Source organism: Papio anubis, chromosome 8 (genome assembly GCF_008728515.1).
Source record: "Papio anubis isolate 15944 chromosome 8, Panubis1.0, whole genome shotgun sequence".
Lineage (NCBI taxonomy): Eukaryota > Metazoa > Chordata > Mammalia > Primates > Cercopithecidae > Papio > Papio anubis.
In genome coordinates this window covers 29090923-29110345 of record NC_044983.1, presented here as the reverse complement: position 1 = coordinate 29110345, position 19423 = coordinate 29090923, and the positions used below count along the sequence as shown (strand labels likewise).

At 35.7% G+C, this 19423-nt stretch overlaps 1 protein-coding gene across 5 annotated transcripts in view; it reads left to right on the top strand.

The window, feature by feature from the left end:
• TEX15 (testis expressed 15, meiosis and synapsis associated) overlaps window positions 1-19423 on the top strand; it is an 88479-nt gene that overhangs the window by 45863 nt on the left and 23193 nt on the right. For all 5 annotated transcript variants that reach the window (XM_031669464.1, XM_031669466.1, XM_031669465.1 and 2 more), the window contains 3 exons: window positions 5509-5746; window positions 14548-14694; window positions 15772-15934. In XM_031669464.1, coding sequence (XP_031525324.1) covers window positions 5509-5746; window positions 14548-14694; window positions 15772-15934 — 548 coding nt within the window. The remainder of the gene's footprint in view (window positions 1-5508; window positions 5747-14547; window positions 14695-15771; window positions 15935-19423) is intronic.

Genomic DNA, 19423 nt, shown 5'->3' with positions numbered 1-19423 from the left:
TCTAAAATAATAATAAAAAGTATAGTATACTAAATACATAAACCAACAACATAGTCACTTATTATTATCAAGTATTGTGTATTGTACATAATCATACATGCTATACTTTTATAGGACTGGCAGTGCACAACCATCACCACAGACATGAAAGTAATGCGTTACGCTATGACATTATGAGACTAAGATATCACTAGGCAATAGGAATTTTTCAGCTCCATTATAATCTTATGGGACCACCATTGTATTTTTGGTTTGCCATTAACAAAAATGTCTATTATGGCACATGACTGTATTTTAAATGCAATCTGGGGGTAGAAATTGATGGTTTCAAATTGAAATTCAGTACATGAAGTTCATTATAGATTGTGGGCCTTGGATGATGGAGAGGTCCCAGAGACTTGTTACCAAGAGACAGACATTCTTAGTCTCAACCATTGTCTGAACAAGATCTCCTGCTATGGTTACTAGCCTTTGGAATTTTGAGAGCAAGGAATCCCAGCTGCTGCTTTACAGAAGGATATATATGCCAAGGACAAGTTAATACTGACAATTGTTAGCATTCTTTACTTTTTAGAATTCAGTTTTTTTTTTCCTCCACCATTGTATTTTGGGTTTAGATAATTTAAACTTAGCCATATGTCACCTAAATGAATTTTGATTATTTAGGTCTATATCCAGATCTGTTGGAAACGAAGGCATTTCATCCATGTGATCATCATGGATCTGGAGTTGGATGTAGTAATTCAGTGAGACTTTGGGTTGTTCCCTCCTTGTGAGGTAGATTGAAAGTACTTTGTGTAAATGAGCACTTTTGAAAGTATATGTGTTAGAAGTAGGGTATGTAGGAAAAAGGGTAGCCAAATGAGTAGACTGCAGTTTTCCTAACAATTGTAGATCATCTTTTATAATTAGCCTAACCATTTTTTGTCCAGTTCCCCTTGCTTTGTGAGTTTATTGATGTACATGCCTAGTCATTTTTTTTTCTTTTCTTTTTTTTTTTTTTTTTTTTTTGAGACGGAGTCTCGCGCTGTGTCACCCAGGCTGGAGTACAGTGGCGCGATCTCGGCTCACTGCAAGCTCCACCTCCCAGGTTCACGCCATTCTCCTGCCTCAGCCTCCGAGTAGCTGGGACTACAGGCGCCCGCCACCTCGCCCGGCTAGTTTTTTGTATTTTTAGTAGAGACGGGGTTTCACTATGTTAGCCAGGATGGTCTCGATCTCCTGACCTCGTGATCCACCCGCCTCAGCCTCCCAAAGTGCTGGGATTACAGGCTTGAGCCACCGCGCCCGGCCCAACTTTTGGTATTTTTAGTGGAAACAGGGTTTCACCGTCTTGATGAAGATCAAGATCAAGATGATCTTGATCTCCTGACCTCGTGATCCCCCCACCTCAGCCTTCCAAAGTGCTGGGATTACAGGCGTGAGCCCCTGCGCCCGGCAATAGTCATTATATTTAAATAAACATAGGATAAGACTTGCTTGGAAATCCTCTTCTGGTGGCTGTGAGCAAGGAAGCCTAGTTGCTACCAGCTTCCTTCTTGCGACCATGATGGGAGCTGGATATGGATAAAGATAAAGCTCTGCACAGCAGAGGGAGAGTTGTGGGGAAAAACAAGTTCCTCATATCACTGAGGGGCCAAGTTCAGAATCTGCCTGTGGTGAGCAGCATAATACTCCCCCAAAGATGTCCACATCCTAATCCCCAGAAACTGTGAATATATCACCTTACATCCTTACATGGCAGAAAGGACTTTGCAGGTGTGATTGAGGTTACAGACCTGGAGATGGGTGAGTATCCGAGGTGATCTTAGTGGGCCCAGTTTAATCACAGGAGCTTTTAATAACAGAAGAGGGAGGCAGAAGAATGGATCAGAGAGCAGAAATGAAAGAAAAAAGAGATATGAGGGAGACTCAGCTTGCCTTTTCTGGCTTTGAAGATGAAAAAAGGAGATTATGAGCCAAGGATTGTGGATAACTTCTAGAAGCTGGGAAATGTCCTTAGCTAACAGCCAGCAAGGAAATGGAGACCTCAGTCCTACAACTGCTGGTAATTCAATTCTGCCAGCTTGGAAAGAGATCCTCCCCTAGAACCTCAGAAAGGAACACAATCCAGACAGATGACACCTTGATTTTAGCCCAGTGAGAGTCATGTCTGACTTCTCTATGTAACTAAAATAATAAATTTATGCTTTTTAATCTATTAAGTTTGTGAGAATTTGTCATAGCAGCAAAGGAAACGAAGTCTTATATCTGGAGTTGGGTGGCATTAGCACATTTCTTAAATATTGTGGAATCCCAATTTCTCTTAGCTGTCAGCGTTTTGGTTCTTATATTGTACTTTGGGCCAGCTGGATACTGAGTTCTTATCACTGGCAATCTGATGGATTTGAAAATTATTAAGTTCTCTTTAAAGATCTCCAAAGAAATAATTTTATTTTCTTTATTATTAAAAAAAAAAACTTACTTGAATACTTTTAATCTCTACTTTAGGCAACCGCCACCCCATAGCTAAATACCTTGTATGAACTTGTGTTTCCACTTAAACTTAGAGATAAAATACTTCCCAGAGTTTCATTTACTGAACAAAAAATTACCTACTATATGTAGGTTGTCTTGGAACCTATTCTAAATGATGTAATTAACTATGACATAGGCATTCCATCCAAAGCACTTATACTTTGTTGTAGTTGGCTTAAATGAGACAGCATGTTAGCACAGAGTAAATTAAGAGTTCCTGGTCTACAGAAAGATATACAAGATTCCAATTCTATTTCATCCACTCAGCTTCTCTATCATTTGAGTTTTCTCATCTGTCTTTTATGTTTATTTACTTAATATTTAATAAAATATCAGTTAAAAAGTAATGACCAAAATTAAAAACCCACAAGCAAGAGTGTAACTACAAATTCTAAGACTTGAGTGTTGTGTTGATTTTGAGCTTTCTACCCCAGAGCTTAAAGTACATGCAGGGTTCAGAGGTGACAGACTTTGACATCTATCCCTCATTAGTATTGCTGCAGAAAAACATGGGGAAACATTTCTAGAAAATTATTTTATATATTTTTAAAATTTAAGGTAATATGAATATTAGCACAGATTCTGATGCTTATTAATGTCTTTTGGTAAAAGAGAACTTTGTATTTGCTAGTTCTTCAGATTCTTACCCAGTTATTTATCAAGCAGGTGAAGCTCCCTGCCTGATGCACTAGAAGTCAGTACTGGGATACTGGGTTTTTGAGAAAAGAAAAGCTATTATTGCAGGTAGACTCACAAGGAGACAGGAGGTCAAGCCCAAATCTGTCTCCCCATGCTAGCTTCAAAGCAGTAATTTTATTAGAAATGGTTTGGGGGTGGATTCTAGGATCTTTAGGTGATTGGTGGAAGGAAAGGGAGGTGTAGAAAGTCCTTGGGCATGCACAGTTGTCTCTTTATGCCTCCTTATGGGTACCATGTGCAAATGTGGGGAGAGTTAGTATAAAACACACAGTGGAAATTCAGGCTGTGATGTCAGCAAGCTCATTCTGTATAAACTTCGTTTGGCCATATTGGTTCCAAATGATTTCAGCCAGTATTGTTACAAGCGGAGGGAATTTGAGTATTTCAGTAAGTTTTCTTATATGCCATCCTGCAAGCTTAAGAATTTCTACTAGTCAATGGTTTCTTTATTTCTTGGGGACACAGTTTCAATTACATGTTACTGTGCACAGAAAAGAGTCTTTAGGCTCATTTTACCTATTGTTTCTGAAATGGAAGTCTTGAGACTCAGAGTTTCTGTCATTTAAAGTCGTGATTTAGATCATTTCTGAATAAATTTGGAAAGCCAACCTTTTATGAAATTTTTAGAGGCAGAAATAGATCAAAAACTAACTTTTCTATAGGTCATTTTTTTTACTAACATATTCAGGCCCTTTTTTTTCCAAATATAATTCTGAAGACACACTGAAAAATAAAAAGTATTAGTAGTATAATTATCAATACAAAACTCCAGGGAATATTTTCTACTTCAATTTACAGAGGATTTTGTGGCCCTGGATCAGATTTTTATTGTTACATTTGTTTCATTCCACTGAAACCCTTATGATGATATAATGGTAGTCAGGGAGATGACCAGGTTAGAAAAAAAAAAAAAAAAAAGAATTTGGCCCAAAATACCCTGGTGCCACTGTGGAAAAACCCTGCTGTAGGGTTTACATTATACATCTTTAATTTATTCTGGTGTACCTTCAAATGTTACTTTTATGTGTAGTGTAAGAATCTTAGACAGTAATCTTAGTGGTTCACAGAATTGACTGATGTCAAGTTGAAATCAAGAGCAGGAAATGCCAATTTGTGGAGCCAAGAGTTAAGGCTGACATTTCCAAAAAATAGAAATGATCATTATGTAATCAGTCAGTCTTGCTTTTGTGGTCCTGCCTACTGTTAATGATGAGTCATTCTTGAAAGTAAGTATTAATATACTTATTAATACTTATGTGCATGGTATACTTTAAACAAATTCTGTAACTGGTATTCCAGGAAATAAATCTTGGAACCTTGTGGTTCTCAAGAACAATTTGCCTTTTGTGGTATATACATTCCTTTGCTAGGTTCTGTAGATTCTCCATTGCAGATAATCATTTGGACCCTAGTGTCTGAACCACTCTATTGTACCACCTGGTGTGGCAATTTCTGCTGCCACTACTCCTGAGCAAGCCATATAGAATATCTAATCTGCCAATTTTAGGGAAGGGATATATATTTTATATGTTTAAATGGGTCTTGTAGTGGAAGTAGTAGAATTGGGGCTTTCTATACTTCAGATTATAGTCTTTTCTGAGGTTGATTCGTAATTTTCTTTACCTAAGATAAGATCCTGTAATCAAATATTAGCTTGTTTCTCCCAGCTGTTACCTAAATCCCTGAAGAATGGGAGAATGTCCCTAATAATTGACTATGTTTGTGCATATGTGTGTGTGTTTGTGTCTATAGATGTGTAGAGATACATAGATGTAGACAAGGTATTTTGTTTAGAAAATGCATGTTCTTCCCTCCATAACACAATTAACAAAAATGTGAGCTCTGGAACCTGACAGACAAGAATTGGCGTATATAATTCCAACTCCTTTGTCATTTTCCTACTTTGGCAAGATTTAACTTTCTGAACCTATTTTCCTCGTCTTAAAAATGTCGATAGCAACAAAATAAACTATAAAAACTTGGGAGGTTGAGAATGAAATGAGAAGATGCATGTAAAGTTTAAGACTTTGTACTGGTTACACTAGCAGCATTTAAGAAATGTTAGCCGCTGTTATTTTAGACCAGGGATGATGATAATGTTCATAAATCTTGGATAAGTAATCCTGAATTTGTTTCTAAGATGATTTTTCAACCTAATTTATCATCACAGTATAGTAATACCTCTGAATATCAATACTTCTCTTACTTTCTAACTATGGTCAGTGGAAATACGTATCTTCTTGAAAATTTTGTTGATACTTATCTTTAACTGTATACATTGTTTTACATTAGGTCAGAGATGCGTGAAAGTGGAAGACATTGCAGAGAACTTGAAGAACATTTCTGCTTTTTAGCACTTCCGCAGAGTGATGTAGCCCAGATATATCAGAATGGAATAAGTACCAGAACATCTACATTGAAGATACTAGGAAATCCTCTTCTTGGAATTTATATGTTTAGACATGTTGATATTGCCTTGAATTATTCTCATAGTCGAAGCATGACTGTAGAAAGTATTTTAATTTTTAAGGTAGGTATCATAAAACAAATATTAAGTATATGGACAGTTTGCTTTAAATTGACCTGAACATATTATCCTTTCCATATAAAGTGTTAATGTTTTTAAATTCCAGTCTATTAAATAAGTAATACTTATTTTTATTATTTTTGTCATCATTATTCAAAATGTTCTCCTTTCCTCTTTACTTGGGTGTGCAACACAAAGCAAAAAAAAAAAAAAAAAAAAAAGCAAAGGCAGCCTCCATCTTTGTCTTCCCAATATATATATTTTTCTGTTCTAATAGGCCCACCTTTTACTCTCTTATTTCTATCATAATAAGTACTATGGTGTTTTACATACCCTCCTCTAAAGCATTATATTATAATAATTTTGGTTTAAGCTAGTTCTTTTTAAACTCCTGTAGTTTATTTTAGTTAATAGTATTGTATCAATGTTAAATTCTTAATTTTGATGATTTTGCTATGGTTATGTAAGATGTTAACGTTAAGAAAAGCTGGGCACAGGGTATATGGGACCTTTGAACTATTTTATGCATGTGTGCGTGCACGCGTGCATGTGTGTGTGTGTGTCATAAAGCCTTATTGAAGAAAATTAGCCACCACGTAAATGTCCAGCAATAGTGTATTATGAATGTATCACATATTATGTCTCTGAAATAAGAAGTATCTGTTGCAGTTAGATTTATGGAGAATTCTTAAAGATGTGGGAAAATGCTTATGCAATCATGTTTAACTTTTTAAATTTTTAAAAAATGAGATATCAAATGATATAAAATGTGCTTAGTTGTTATGAGTGATGATCTTGGGATCATGACAGTATAGTTTTCTGTACTTTCTAGTTTTCCAAATTAGCATTTTCCAAACATCCAGTGGTAAGTGTTCCTTCCGTTCCCTTCCGCTTCCCCTTCCCCTTTCCCCTTTCCCCTTTCCCCTTTTTCCTTTCCCCTTTCCCCTTTCTCCCGTTTTCTTCTTTTTTCTCCCTTTCTCCGTTCCATTTTCTTTCATTTTTTTTGAGAGAGAGTGTCACTCCGTCACCCAGACTGGAGTTCAGTGGTGCAAGCTCAGAGTGCAGCATTTCTAACTGTAGTAAATGAGATTGCTTTCCTGATTTCCTTTTCAGACGAATAACTATTATCATATAGAAATACTAATGATGAGTGTTTGTTGATTTTGTATCCTGCAACTTTACTAAATTTATCAGTTCTAAGAGGGTTTTTTTAAATGACACTAGGTTTTCCTAAATATAAGATCATGTCATCTACAAGCAAGGATAATTTGACTTCTTCCTTTCCCATTTTGATGCACTTTATTTTTTTCACTTGCCTAATTGCTCTGGCTAGTACTTTTAGAGCTATATTGAATAGAAATGGTAAAAGTGAGCATCCTTGTCTTCTTCCAGATCCTTGTAAAAAGGCTTTCAATTTTTCCCCATTCAGTATATTAGCTGTGGGTTTGTCATATATGAGTTTTATTGTTTTGAAATATATTCCTTCTATACCCAATTTGTTGGGACTTTTTGTGAAGGAATGTTCAGTTTTACTGCTTTTTTCAGCATCTAATGAAATAATAGGTTTTTGTCCTTGATTCTCTTGATGTGATTTATCACATTTATTGATTTGCATATGATGAACCATCCTTGCATCCCTGGTATGAATCCCACTTGGTCATGATGAATGATATTTTTAATATGTTGTTGAATTCAGTTGCTAATATTTTGTTGAGGATTTTGTATCTGTTTCTTTGGGGTTTTCCAATTTATTGCTGTATAGTTATCATACTAGTCTCTAACGATCCTTTTTATTTCTGTCGTTTCAGTTATAATGTTTTCTTTTAGTTTCTGATTTTATTTATTTGGGTATTCTATCTTATTTTCTTAATCTAAGTAATAGTTTGTATATTCTGTTTACCTTTTTTTAAAAAATAACTTTTTTGTTTCAGTGATCTTTTTGTTTTTAGTTTTAATTTTATTTCTTCTCTGATCTTTATTATGTCTTTCCCCCTACTAATTCTGGGTTTGGTTTGCTCTCACTTTCTAGTTCTTTGAGGTGCTAATAGAATTCTGTCCGCTTACAATGTTGTTGTTGATAGGTAAGAACTTACTACTGCCATTTTGTTGCTTGTTTTCTAGTTGTTTCATAACTCTTTCTTCCTGTCTTCCTCTGTGTTTTATTTTCTCTGGTAGTATGTTTTAATTCATTGCTTTTTATTTTTAGTGTTTCTGCTTTTTGGATACCCTAAGGCTTACATAACACATTTTGTAGTTATAGCAAGTTATTTTAAACTGATACAGCTTAACTGTAATTGCAAAGAAAAAAACCTATACACACCAATTTCCTTTTCTTCCCACATTTTGAATTTTTGATAATCACAATTTGTATTATGTATATTGCTTGTCTCTTAAAAATTGTGGTTAAGTTTTTTTCATTTTGTCTTAAAAAAAGATACAAGTGGTTTTTACATCATGATTACAGTATCAGTATAGCAATCATATTAGCATCGTTTTGGTTTTGAACAGCTCCCTTTAGTATCTCTTGTAGGACTAGTCTGATAACAATAAATTCCTTCAGCCTTTTTGTTTGTTTGTTTGTTTTTTTGGTCTGGGAAAGTATCCCTTCTATTTCTCCTTCATTTCTGAAGGATAGTTTGCTGGCTACGGTAAAAACTTTCTTTTCTTTTTTTCCCTGAGGACATAGTTTCAGACTCCCGGGCTCTAGTGATCCTCCTACCTATTTTTTAGATGTTTATATATATGTCTTTCATCAGATTTGGGAAGTTTTCAGCCTTCATTTCTTCAAATAGTCCCTCTGCCCTTTTTCTCTCTCTCCTTCTTAGACTCCCACAGCATATATGTTCTTACGCTTGATGGTGCCCCACAGGTCCCTTAGGCTCTGTTCGCTTTTTTTTTTTTTTTTTTTTTAGTCTTTTTTCTCTTTGTTCCTCAGACTCAATAATTTTCATTTTCCAATCTTTAAGATCACTTATTCTTTATTTTGCCTGCTCAAATCTGCCTTTAAACCCCTCTAGAGAGCTTTTCGTTTTAGTTACTGTACTTTTCAGCTATAGGATTTCTTTCTGGTTTTTAAGTTTTCTCTTTGTTGATATTTCCATTTTGTTCATACATTGTTTTTTACTATCTGCACATACTTAGCTCTTTGAGCATCTTTAAGACAGTTGTTTTAAAGTCTTTGTCTAATAGATCAGCCATCAGGTCATTTTCAGGGACAATTTCTGTTTATTTTTTTCCTTTGAATGGGCTATACTTTTCTGTTTCTTTACATGCCTGGTGATTTTTTTTGTGGAAAACTGGACATTTCATCTAGTAACGTGGTAACTCTGGAAATCATCTCCTCCCAGGGTTTGGTTGTGGTTTTGTGTTTCTGTTTTTTGATTGTTGTAGGCTATCTCTGTGCAAAGGATCAATCTGAGGTACAAACTTCTCAGACTTTTCTGAGCCTGCACCTTTCCCTCTGTGTGCTGATTTTCTGATTTCTCCTGTATCTGTCGTTGCTTTTGAGTGTAGTATTTTTTTATGTCTGATTCCAAAATAGGGGAAAAGAAAAAAATGAAGAAGGGAAAAAAGGCACTGGCTCTTTAATCCCATGGGTGTCATTTCAGCCAGGCCAGGAGGGGCTTGCAACAATGGTATAGATGCAGCAATGCCTGCCACTTCTGGCTACTCCTCTGTTATTAATAGAAGCAGCACTCAGTGATGAGAACACATATCCCCTATGTTTATTATTGCCCACTCTGGCCTACAAAAATTATGGCCAGGAACACATGTACAAGCTGCTCCAGGAACACTGTACAGCTGCCTGCCATGGGGCACCAAGAGTGGCTGCCACTATGCTGAGAACTGAAATTGACTGAAATTAACCATAATACAGGTTGAGCATCCCTAATCCAAATATTTGAAATCTGAAATGCTCCAAAATTTGAAATTTTCTGAGTGCCAACATTACACTCAAAGGAAATACTAATTGGAGCATTTAGAGTTTCAGATTTCCTTATTAGGGATGCTCAACTGGTAAGTATAATACAAATATTCTGAAATTCAAAAAAATTCAAAATCTGAAACACTTCTGGTTTTAAGCATTTTGGATAAGGGATGCCCAACCTGTATGCTATCCAAGCGTTCCCCTGAAAGTTGCAAGCCTTCAATAGGCTCCAGAGTTCCAAAATAGTTACACCAGACAGATTTTACCAGTGCAGTTATTGTCTATGTGGGGAGACAGATTTCTGATACCTCCTACTCTACCATCTTCCCAATTGACCTCTGAACTATTTTTACAACTTTTCTGAAATTGTAAAAGCTATTCAAAATCTTAAAAATAAGTCTCATAGCAGAATCACAGGCATCCACAGATAAATTGGTTAAGATTTACTCTGGTCGTTTTTCTTGGAGAAATAAGCGTAAAGAGAAATCTAAAGGTGAAGAAAAGAAAAAAAATTTACTCTGGTTAAGCTTTGCCAGGACTATTAAAATCTCAGTAGGTATCCTGATTTGCATGAAAACAGCTTGGAATTGTGTGTATAGCTACAGAAAATCAATGGTTCCTGTGATGTAATTCCTTACAATTTTTTTGATCTCAAATATCAAATTAAGCATAATTTACTTTTATGTTAAAAAGTAATAGATAAGGATTTTAGAAAATTTGAAACATTGTAAAGGGTCCAAAAAGCCCAGCAGTAACCACAGGGTTTTTTGTGTATGTGTATTAGTCATCTATTCATGTATATAGACATGCAGGTATAATTGTAATTAAAGTTAGTTGTTGCTTTGTATTTTACTTGCTTTTCTCAGTGATTATATTATACAATAAACATTTTCTAAGCCCTTAAGTATTCTTTTGTAATATCCTTTTGAGCAGCTGCATAGTATTACATTGTAGACCTGCCATATTTGCCCAACAAGTTCTGTAATGTTAGGATATAAGTTATTTGGTGTTTAGTTTGTTTTGTTTTTATACTCTTAAATACTACATGGATTGTCCTTGTTGGTACATTTTACACACACAAATGATTCTTTGCTAAGAATTAATTGGTTTATTCCTAGGTGTCAAATTAGAAATCAAAAGTATGTACATTTTTACATCTTTTGATTGTGTAATGCTCAACTGTCCTGAGAAAGGTTGCACTAATGGACATTTCCATCCACAGTGTGTAAGAATGCCTGTTTTTTGTTTGTTTTAATTTTTTTAAATTTTTTTTTGAGACGGAGTCTCGCTCTGTCACCCAGGCTGGAGTGCAGTGGCCGGATCTCAGCTCACTGCAAGCTCCGCCTCCCGGGTTCACGCCATTCTCCTGCCTCAGCCTCCCGAGTAGCTGGGACTACAGGCGCTTGCCACCTCGCCCGGCTAAGTTTTTTGTATTTTTAGTAGAGACGGGGTTTCACTGTGTTAGCCAGGATGGTCTCGATCTCCTGACCTCGTGATCCGCCCGTCTCGGCCTCCCAAAGTGCTGGGATTACAGGCTTGAGCCACCGCGCCCGGCCTTTAAATTTTTTTTATACTTTAAGTTCTAGGGTACATGTGCACAACATGCAGGTTTATTACCTATATATACCTGTGCCATGTTGGTGTGCTACACCCATTAACTCGTCATTTACATTAGGTATATCTCCTAATGCTATCCCTCCCCCTCCCCCTCTCCCCTCCCCACAATAGGCCCCGGTGTGTGATGTTCCCCTTCCTGTGTCCAAGTGATCTCATTGTTCAGTTCCGACCTATGAGTGAGAACATGCAGTGTTTGGTTTTCTGTTCTTGGGATAGTTTGCTGAGAATGATGGTTTCCAGCTGCATCCATGTCCCTGCAAGGGACATGAACTCATCCTTTTTTATGGCTGCATAGTATTCCATGGTATATGTGCCACATTTTCTTAATCCAGTCTGTCACTGATGGACATTGGGGTTGATTCTAAGTCTTTGCTATTGTGAATAGTGCCTCAGTAAACATACGTGTGCGTGTGTCTTTATAGCAGCATGACTTATAATCTTTTGGGTATATACCCAGTAATGGGATGGCTGGGTGAAATGGTATTTCTAGTTCTGGATCCTTGAGGAATCGCCACACTGTTTTCCACAATGGTTGAGCTAGTTTACAGTCCCACCAACAGTGTAAAAGTGTTCCTATTTCTCCATATCCTCTCCAGCACCTGTTGTTTCCTGACTTTTTAATGATTGCCATTCTAACTGGTGTGAGATGGTATCTCATTGTGGTTTTGATTTGCATTTCTCTGATGGCCAGTGATGATGAGCATTTTTTCATATGTCTGTTGGCTGTATGAATGTCTTCTTTTGAGAAGTGTCTGTTCATATCCTTTGCCCACTTTTTGATGGGGTTTTTTTTCTTGTAAAAAAAAAAAAAATAAGTTCTGGTGCTATGTTGCACAACAGAATGACTATAGTTCTCAGTATTCTATTGCATATTTCAAAATAATTAGAAGAGGATTTTGAATGTTCTCACCATGAGGAAATAAAGGTTTGAGGTGATGGATATACTAAATACCCTGATTTGATCATTACACAATGTATACATGTATCAAAACATCACACTGTACCCTACAAATATGGACAATTGTTACACATCAATTAAAAAGAAAATAAAACATTTTTAAAAAAAGAATGCCTGTTATCTTACAACCTCAGTAAACCTATATATTATACTGAACTTTGTTTTTTTTTTTTTTTTTTGAGACAGAGCCTCGCTGTGTCACCCAGGCTGGAGTGCAGTGGCCGGATCTCAGCTCACTGCAAGCTCTGTCTCCCAGGTTTACACCATTCTCCTGCCTCAGCATCCCGAGTAGCTGAGACTACAGGCTCCCACCACCTCGCCCCGCTAGTTTTTTGTATTTTTTAGTAGAGACAGGATTTCACCATGTTAGCCAGAATGGTCTCGATCTCCTGACCTCATGATCCTCCCGTCTCGGCCTCCCAAAGTGCTGGGATTACAGGCTTGAGCCACCGCACCCAGCCTATACTGAACTTTTAAAAAAACTTTTGCCAGTCTAATGTGTGGTAGTTTCTCTTTATTGGTTTAATTATTTCTTCATTATGATTATTCCTGAGTTTAAAGTTTCTGTTGAATATATTTGCTGACTGTATTTAGTGAACTGCTTATTTATATTCCTTGACAGTTTTGGGGGGGGCGGTTTTCCCTTTTTTGCGTTGGTGTGTGAGCATTATCTATTGCCTAAAGCATATTTTTAGAGCTAGGCTTCTCTCTCTATAATGTTTTATCATTTCACGTTTTTAATTTTTTAGTATACTTAGAATAATGTTAGATTTATGGAAAAGTTACAAAGATAGTAAAGAGAGCTCTTGTATATAATGCACCCAACTTCTTCTGATGTTAAATTTTACACAAATACAGCATGATTGTCAAAACTAAGAAACTGACATTGTCACACCGTTAACTAAATTACAGACTTCATTTGGCTTTTGCTAATTTTTCTACTTACGTTTGTTTGCGTTCCAGGATCCAATTCAGCATACCACTTTATTCTTAGTATTGTTTTGATTGTTGAATGAATGTATTAATCTATTTAAAATAACAGTAATAAAATACTGTCATTTATGTTCATGGTTTTAGTTTTTAAATCATTTGTTGTTTATGGGCAGAAATTTTAGAATACTGTGTTGTGAAGTTTATATGTTTTTGTTTCATTTTACTGGCACATATTCTTAGAAAATACTTATCACTTTGAGATTGAATAAATATTGGCCTATGTTTCTTTCTACAGTATTTTCATTGTATTTTTAATACTTAAATATTTAACATGATAAGAAAAGAATTTAATTTTTTCTGTTGTCCCACATCATTAATTGAATAATCACTTCTTATTTCAAATAGTGTTTTTAATATAATATACTGTATTTTTAGTATTTTTAATACATGTGTGGGCTTACTCCAGGCTTTTTCTTTCATTCTGTTTTTTATTCATTTTGGTCTTTTCTCTGCTTTTTCTTGTGGTAGTACTATCCTTTTTAAAAATGTTTCTATATCCAGAATTGCAAGTCACTTGTCCTGTTCCATCATTGTCAATTGCTAACCCAGACTTTAAAAAAATTTCTGAGCTCAGGAGTTTGAGCCCAGCCTGGCCAATATGGCAAAACCCCCATCTCTACTAAAAATGCAAAAATTAGCCGGGCATGGTGGCACATGCCTGTAATCCCAGCCACTCAGGAGACTGAGGCAGGAGAATCGCTGGAACCCAAGAGATGGAGGCTGCAGTGAACCAAGATCACACCACTGCACTCCAGCCTGGGGGACAGAGTGAGACTCTGTCTGGGAAAAAAAAAAAAAAAGATAGATTCTCTGAAATTTTTATTGGAATTACTCTAATCTTAGAGTTTAGTTTGGGGGAGAACTGGCATAATTGCCACGTTGAGTCATCCCATTCATCTAGAAAATGGATTATCTTTCCATTCATATTTCTACTTCTTAAAAAAATCACGCCCTGGCACCGTGGCTCCTGCCTGTAATCCCAGTGCTTTGGGAGGCCAAGGTAGGAGAATTGCTTGACCCAGCAGTTCAAGACCAGCCTGGGCAACATGGTGAAACCTGGTCCCTAGAAAAATTAGCTGGGTATGGTGATGTGCACCTGTGGTCCCAGCTACTCAGTGGGGCTGAGGTGGGAGAATCGCTTGAGCCTGAGAAGTCAAGGCTGCAACTCCAGCCTGGAGTGAACAGAGTTAGACCCTGTCTCAGAAAACCAAAACAATGTTGGCCTTTTATGTTTGAAATGTGACAGTTTAGAAATGTCTTGGTATATTTTTACGTACTTTTTTTGGCTTTTTTTTTTTTTTTTTTTAGGTTCTCTTTGGAAAAGTGAAGAAAATTCAGCCTTCTGTGGATAAAAATAAAGTTTCTTTGGATCCTTCTCCTAACTTTGATTGCCATATGTCAAGAAATGCACCTTCTTTGAAAGATACCATTGAACTGCAAGCCTACAGTTCAGCAGTATGTTAATGGTTCATTTGATTTCTTGAAAAGTACTTGTTTCACATTGTATGCTTCAAGACTTACATTCCCAAAATGTTAAATGAAAACCTGTTAATTCATTCAATATAAAACTTAAGCAAACAGCGAAAGCCATTTTAATATTTGTCATATGAGAATATTAGTGAAGAAGTTTGAAAATTTACATTTAACTCTGTTCAAAGTACAGTGGCTACTTTTATTTAGATATTATATAGATTATTTACTAACTTTCAAAATATACCAACTTCTCTTTTAAACAAGGCTGCAAAGCAGGGTGACCATACTTAATAATAATGTATTATTTCAGAATTGCTGAGAGGAAATTTCCAGTGTTTCACCATAAAAAGTGATGAGTGAGGTGATGGACATGTTAATTACCTTGATTTAATTACTCCTCATTGTATACATATATCAAAACACCACATTGTGCCCCATAAATATATAGTTAAGATTTATCAATCATAAATAATATTAATTTTAAAAAACAAGGCTATTTCAAAATAAGATTTTTATCTTCTATACTTTGCAAAAGTAGGAAAAAAGAAAAGTCTTATGTATTAGTCATTAGATGAAACAGTAATCTATCGTATTTCACTTACTCTGTGGACCTTTAATTTTATACAGAATATTAAATTATATATGGATTATATATAATCATGATTAAATGAAGATAAATCTTCTCTATGAAAGTATATCCATGTACCCACATGTAAAACATACTACCTATTGTTATTTTCCTAATTTTTTCTACCAAATATAATAGTTGAGACTGTATGGAAAACATTTAACTTTTAATGAAAAAATATTTTTTATTTAAAAACAAATTATGCCTTTTTCTGCAGACGTTGGTAGCCTATCAAGAAAAAAAACTGTGGGGGAAAAAAAGGAATTCTGTACATCTTCAAAAACATCAGGGTTAAACAAGGCAGCTGGAGAAGTTTATATAGAAGTAGATAAATAATATGCAATTATATTGATTTTTTTAAAATATGAACTTATTCAAGTCTGATTGCCAAAATTAATCAGCATGAACCTGTTTTCTTCTTTATCTTTTAGGTGTACTTCTATGAATATAGTGTCCTTTCAAAGCCTGTAGATAAACCTAGGCAATGTCTTCCATATGCTGTAGTAACAGTAAAATTTCTTGGTTCAAAAGTAGATAATGGATATCTTATGACATCTTTGAGATTCCTCTCATCAGGATTTCCTAAGAGAGCTGGTAAGATACACATATGATTGTACTTGATTAGCATTTGTGCTGGTCTTAAAATTTCTCAGTATTATTTTCTGGCTGTGCACAATGGTTCATACCTGTAATCCCAGCACTTTGGGAGGCGGAAGCGGGCAGATTACTTGAGGCCAGCCTGGCCAACACGGCAAAACCCCGACTCTATTAAAAATACAAAAATTAGCCAGGTGTGGTGGCGTGTGCCTATAATCCCAGCTACACGGGTGGCTGAGGAAGGAGAATCACTTGAACCCAGGAGGTGGAGGTTGCAGTGAGCCAGGATCACACCACTGCGCTCCAGCCTAGGTGACAGAGGGAGACCTTGTCTCAAAAAAAAAAAAAAAGTGAATCTCCAAGTAAAATAGTTGTGTTTTACCTGTTTCATAGATCTAGAATCATACTGCAGGTATTTTGCTCAGTATTAGGTTTGTGTGATTCTTCCCTATTGATATGTGTAACTGTAGTTTGTTCATTTTCGTGGATGAATGGATGGAGAGTATTCCATTGTGTAGACACACTGTACACTATACTACTGAGGATATTTGGGCACTTTCCAGTCTTCTTATTCCAAACATTGCTATTTTAAATATTCATAAAAGCGTCTCATTGCATATGTGCCAAGAATTTTTCCATAGAATATGTATTTACAGCAGAAATGTTCAACTGAAAGACAGCATCAAATGATTTTCCAAAGTGGTTTGCATTAGATTACATAATCACTCTATATTCTTGCCAACACATCCTATGCTTTTTTTTTTAAGTTTTGTTTCTGCCAGTCTAATGAATGTGATATGTTATTTTCATTGTGGTTTTTAACTTGTTTTTCCCTAATTAATGAAGTTGAGGATTTTTGTATCCTCACCAAACTTAGTGCCATCAGACTTTTTCAGTGTTTTTGCTACACTAGTAGATACAGCATTTATTTGCTTTTGTATTTTGCTTTTCCTCAAATGCTAAATAAGTTAGGTTCGTTTCTGATAGGTGTATTGGCCATTCATTTTCCACTTTTCTGAAATTCCTGGTCACATCTTTTATCTACTTTTTCTAATTGAGCTAATTTTTATTTCATTATTGATTTGTAGGAATTCTTTTACATATTGGATATTGGCTCTTGGGTCAGTTGTATGTGTTGCGAGTGTCTTCTCTGAGTTTGTGTCTTTGTATTCTCATTTTTGTCAAGTGTTTTTTGATGAACAGCGGTTCTTGATGTCAGATATGTCTTTTTATTATAAGTACTACTACATGTGTCTTTCATAAGAGTGCTTTTCCTAGGACATGAAGATATTTTTCTATGTTTTTTTTTTAACTTTATAGGTATGTTTTCCCATTTTTGTTTTACCTACCTGAAAATGACTTTGGTGTGTGATAGGATTCTTTTAAAGTCCCAATTTATTTTAGTTTACATATGCTAACCTGATTGTTGTCTCAGTACAGTTTATTGGAGAATCCATTTTCCCCACTAATCAATAACTGCAGTACCACCTCTGTAATATATCAGTTGGCTGCAGTGCTGCAGAGATCTCTTAACTGGGCTTTCTATTCATCTCCTTGCCTATCGTTTTGCCATGAGCATCTTGCCTTAATTATTGTAACTTCATTAAAAATACTAATACCGGACTTTGTATGAGAGAAAAAATACTAATACCTATATAACTGATACTTCATCTTTGCTTTTGGTCCTTTGGTGTTCATAGAAATTTTAGAATCAACTTATCAAGGTCTGCCAACAAATTTATCAGAATTTTGATTGAGATTGATTGAATCTATATATTAATTTGTGGAAAATTGTCTTCTTTATTGAGTTTTCTAATCTATTAACATTGTATTTCTCCCATGTCAGTTATCTCTAACGTATTTCAATTTTATAATTTTCTCTGTAACATCTTGCATGCCTTTTTTTTTAAACATTTGATATTTTATGTTATTTTAAATAATAGCTATTTCATTTTATTTTCTATTGTTGGTGTATGTCAGTTCATTTGATTTAAAAGTGTAAGATTCAGTAGCTTTTAGTATATTCACAAATATGTGCAATCATCACCACAGTTTTAAAATTAAGGTACTTTGTTTTGTTTTTTGTTTTGTTTTTGAGACAGGATCTCACCCTGTCACCCAGGCTGGAGTGCTGTGGCACAGCTTGGCTCACTGCAGTCTCCGCCTCCCAAGCTCAAGCAATCCTCCCATCTCCACCTTCAGTTGCCGGGACTACAGGTGCACGCCACCGCACCCAGCCTAAGCTAACATTTTAAAGAAACTTTGTGCGGGGCACCATGGCTCATGCCTGTAATCCCAGCACTTTGGAAGGCCGAGGCAGGTGGATCACCTGAGGTCAGGAGTTTGAGACAAGCCTGGCCAACATGGTGAAACCCCATCTCTACTAAAAATACAAAAATTAGCTGGGCGTGGTGCCAGGCGCCTATAATCTCAGCTACTCGAGAGGCTGAGGCAGGAGAATTGCTCGAACCTGGGGGTCGGAGGATGCAGTGAGCCCAGATGGCACCACTTCACTCCAGCCTGGGCGGAAGAGCAAAGCTCTGTCTCAAAAAAAAAAAAAAAAGAAAAGAAAAAGAAACTTTGTGCCCTTTAAAAGGTATTATATCCCTGATCCCCAGCTCTAAGCAACTACTAATGTACTTTTATGCCTAATCAGGGCATTTCATTTAAGTAAAATCATAATTTTTGGACTTTTTTGTGCCTGATTTCTTTCACTTAACATTGTTTTCCTGGTTCATCCATGTTGTAGCATGTATCAGTACTTTATTTTTTTTTTATGGAAACCATTTCGTTGTATAGTTGCACCATATTGTATTTATCAGTTGGTCAACATTTGGGTTGTTTCCATTGTTTGACAATTACAAATTCTGCTATGAATGTTTGCATACAAGTTTTTACATGGATATGTGTTTTCATGTGTTTTCATGGCTCTTGAGTACAATAAAGCTAAGAGTGGAATTGCTGGTTTATATGAAGACTCTGTAGTAACTGATCGAGGAACTGCCAAACTATTTTCCAAAGTGGCTGCACCATTTACATTCACACCAGCAGTGTCTGAGAGAATTTCTTCATATCCTTGTCATAGCTTATTTGACTTTCTGATTATAGCCATCCTAGTGGGTGTGAAGTATAGTTTTCAGAATATGAGTTTTGCACTTCTTTTGTTAAGCTTATTTTTAAGTATTTTATTCTTTTGGTGCTATCATAAATAGAATTCTTTATTTTATTAGTGTATTGTTCATTCCAAATGTACAGAAATATAATTGACTTTTGTGTAATGTTAGTGTATCCTGCAGCCTTGCTGAACTCATTATTCTAATAGTTTTTTTAGTGGTCTTTGGGATTTTCTATATATAAGATCATGTCATCTGTGAATAGAGATAATTTTACTTTTTTGTTTCCAGTCTTATTTTGCATAATTGCCCTGGCTAAGTACCTCCAGTAAGAGAAGTGGCAAGAGCAGACATCTTTGTCTGTATTCCTGAA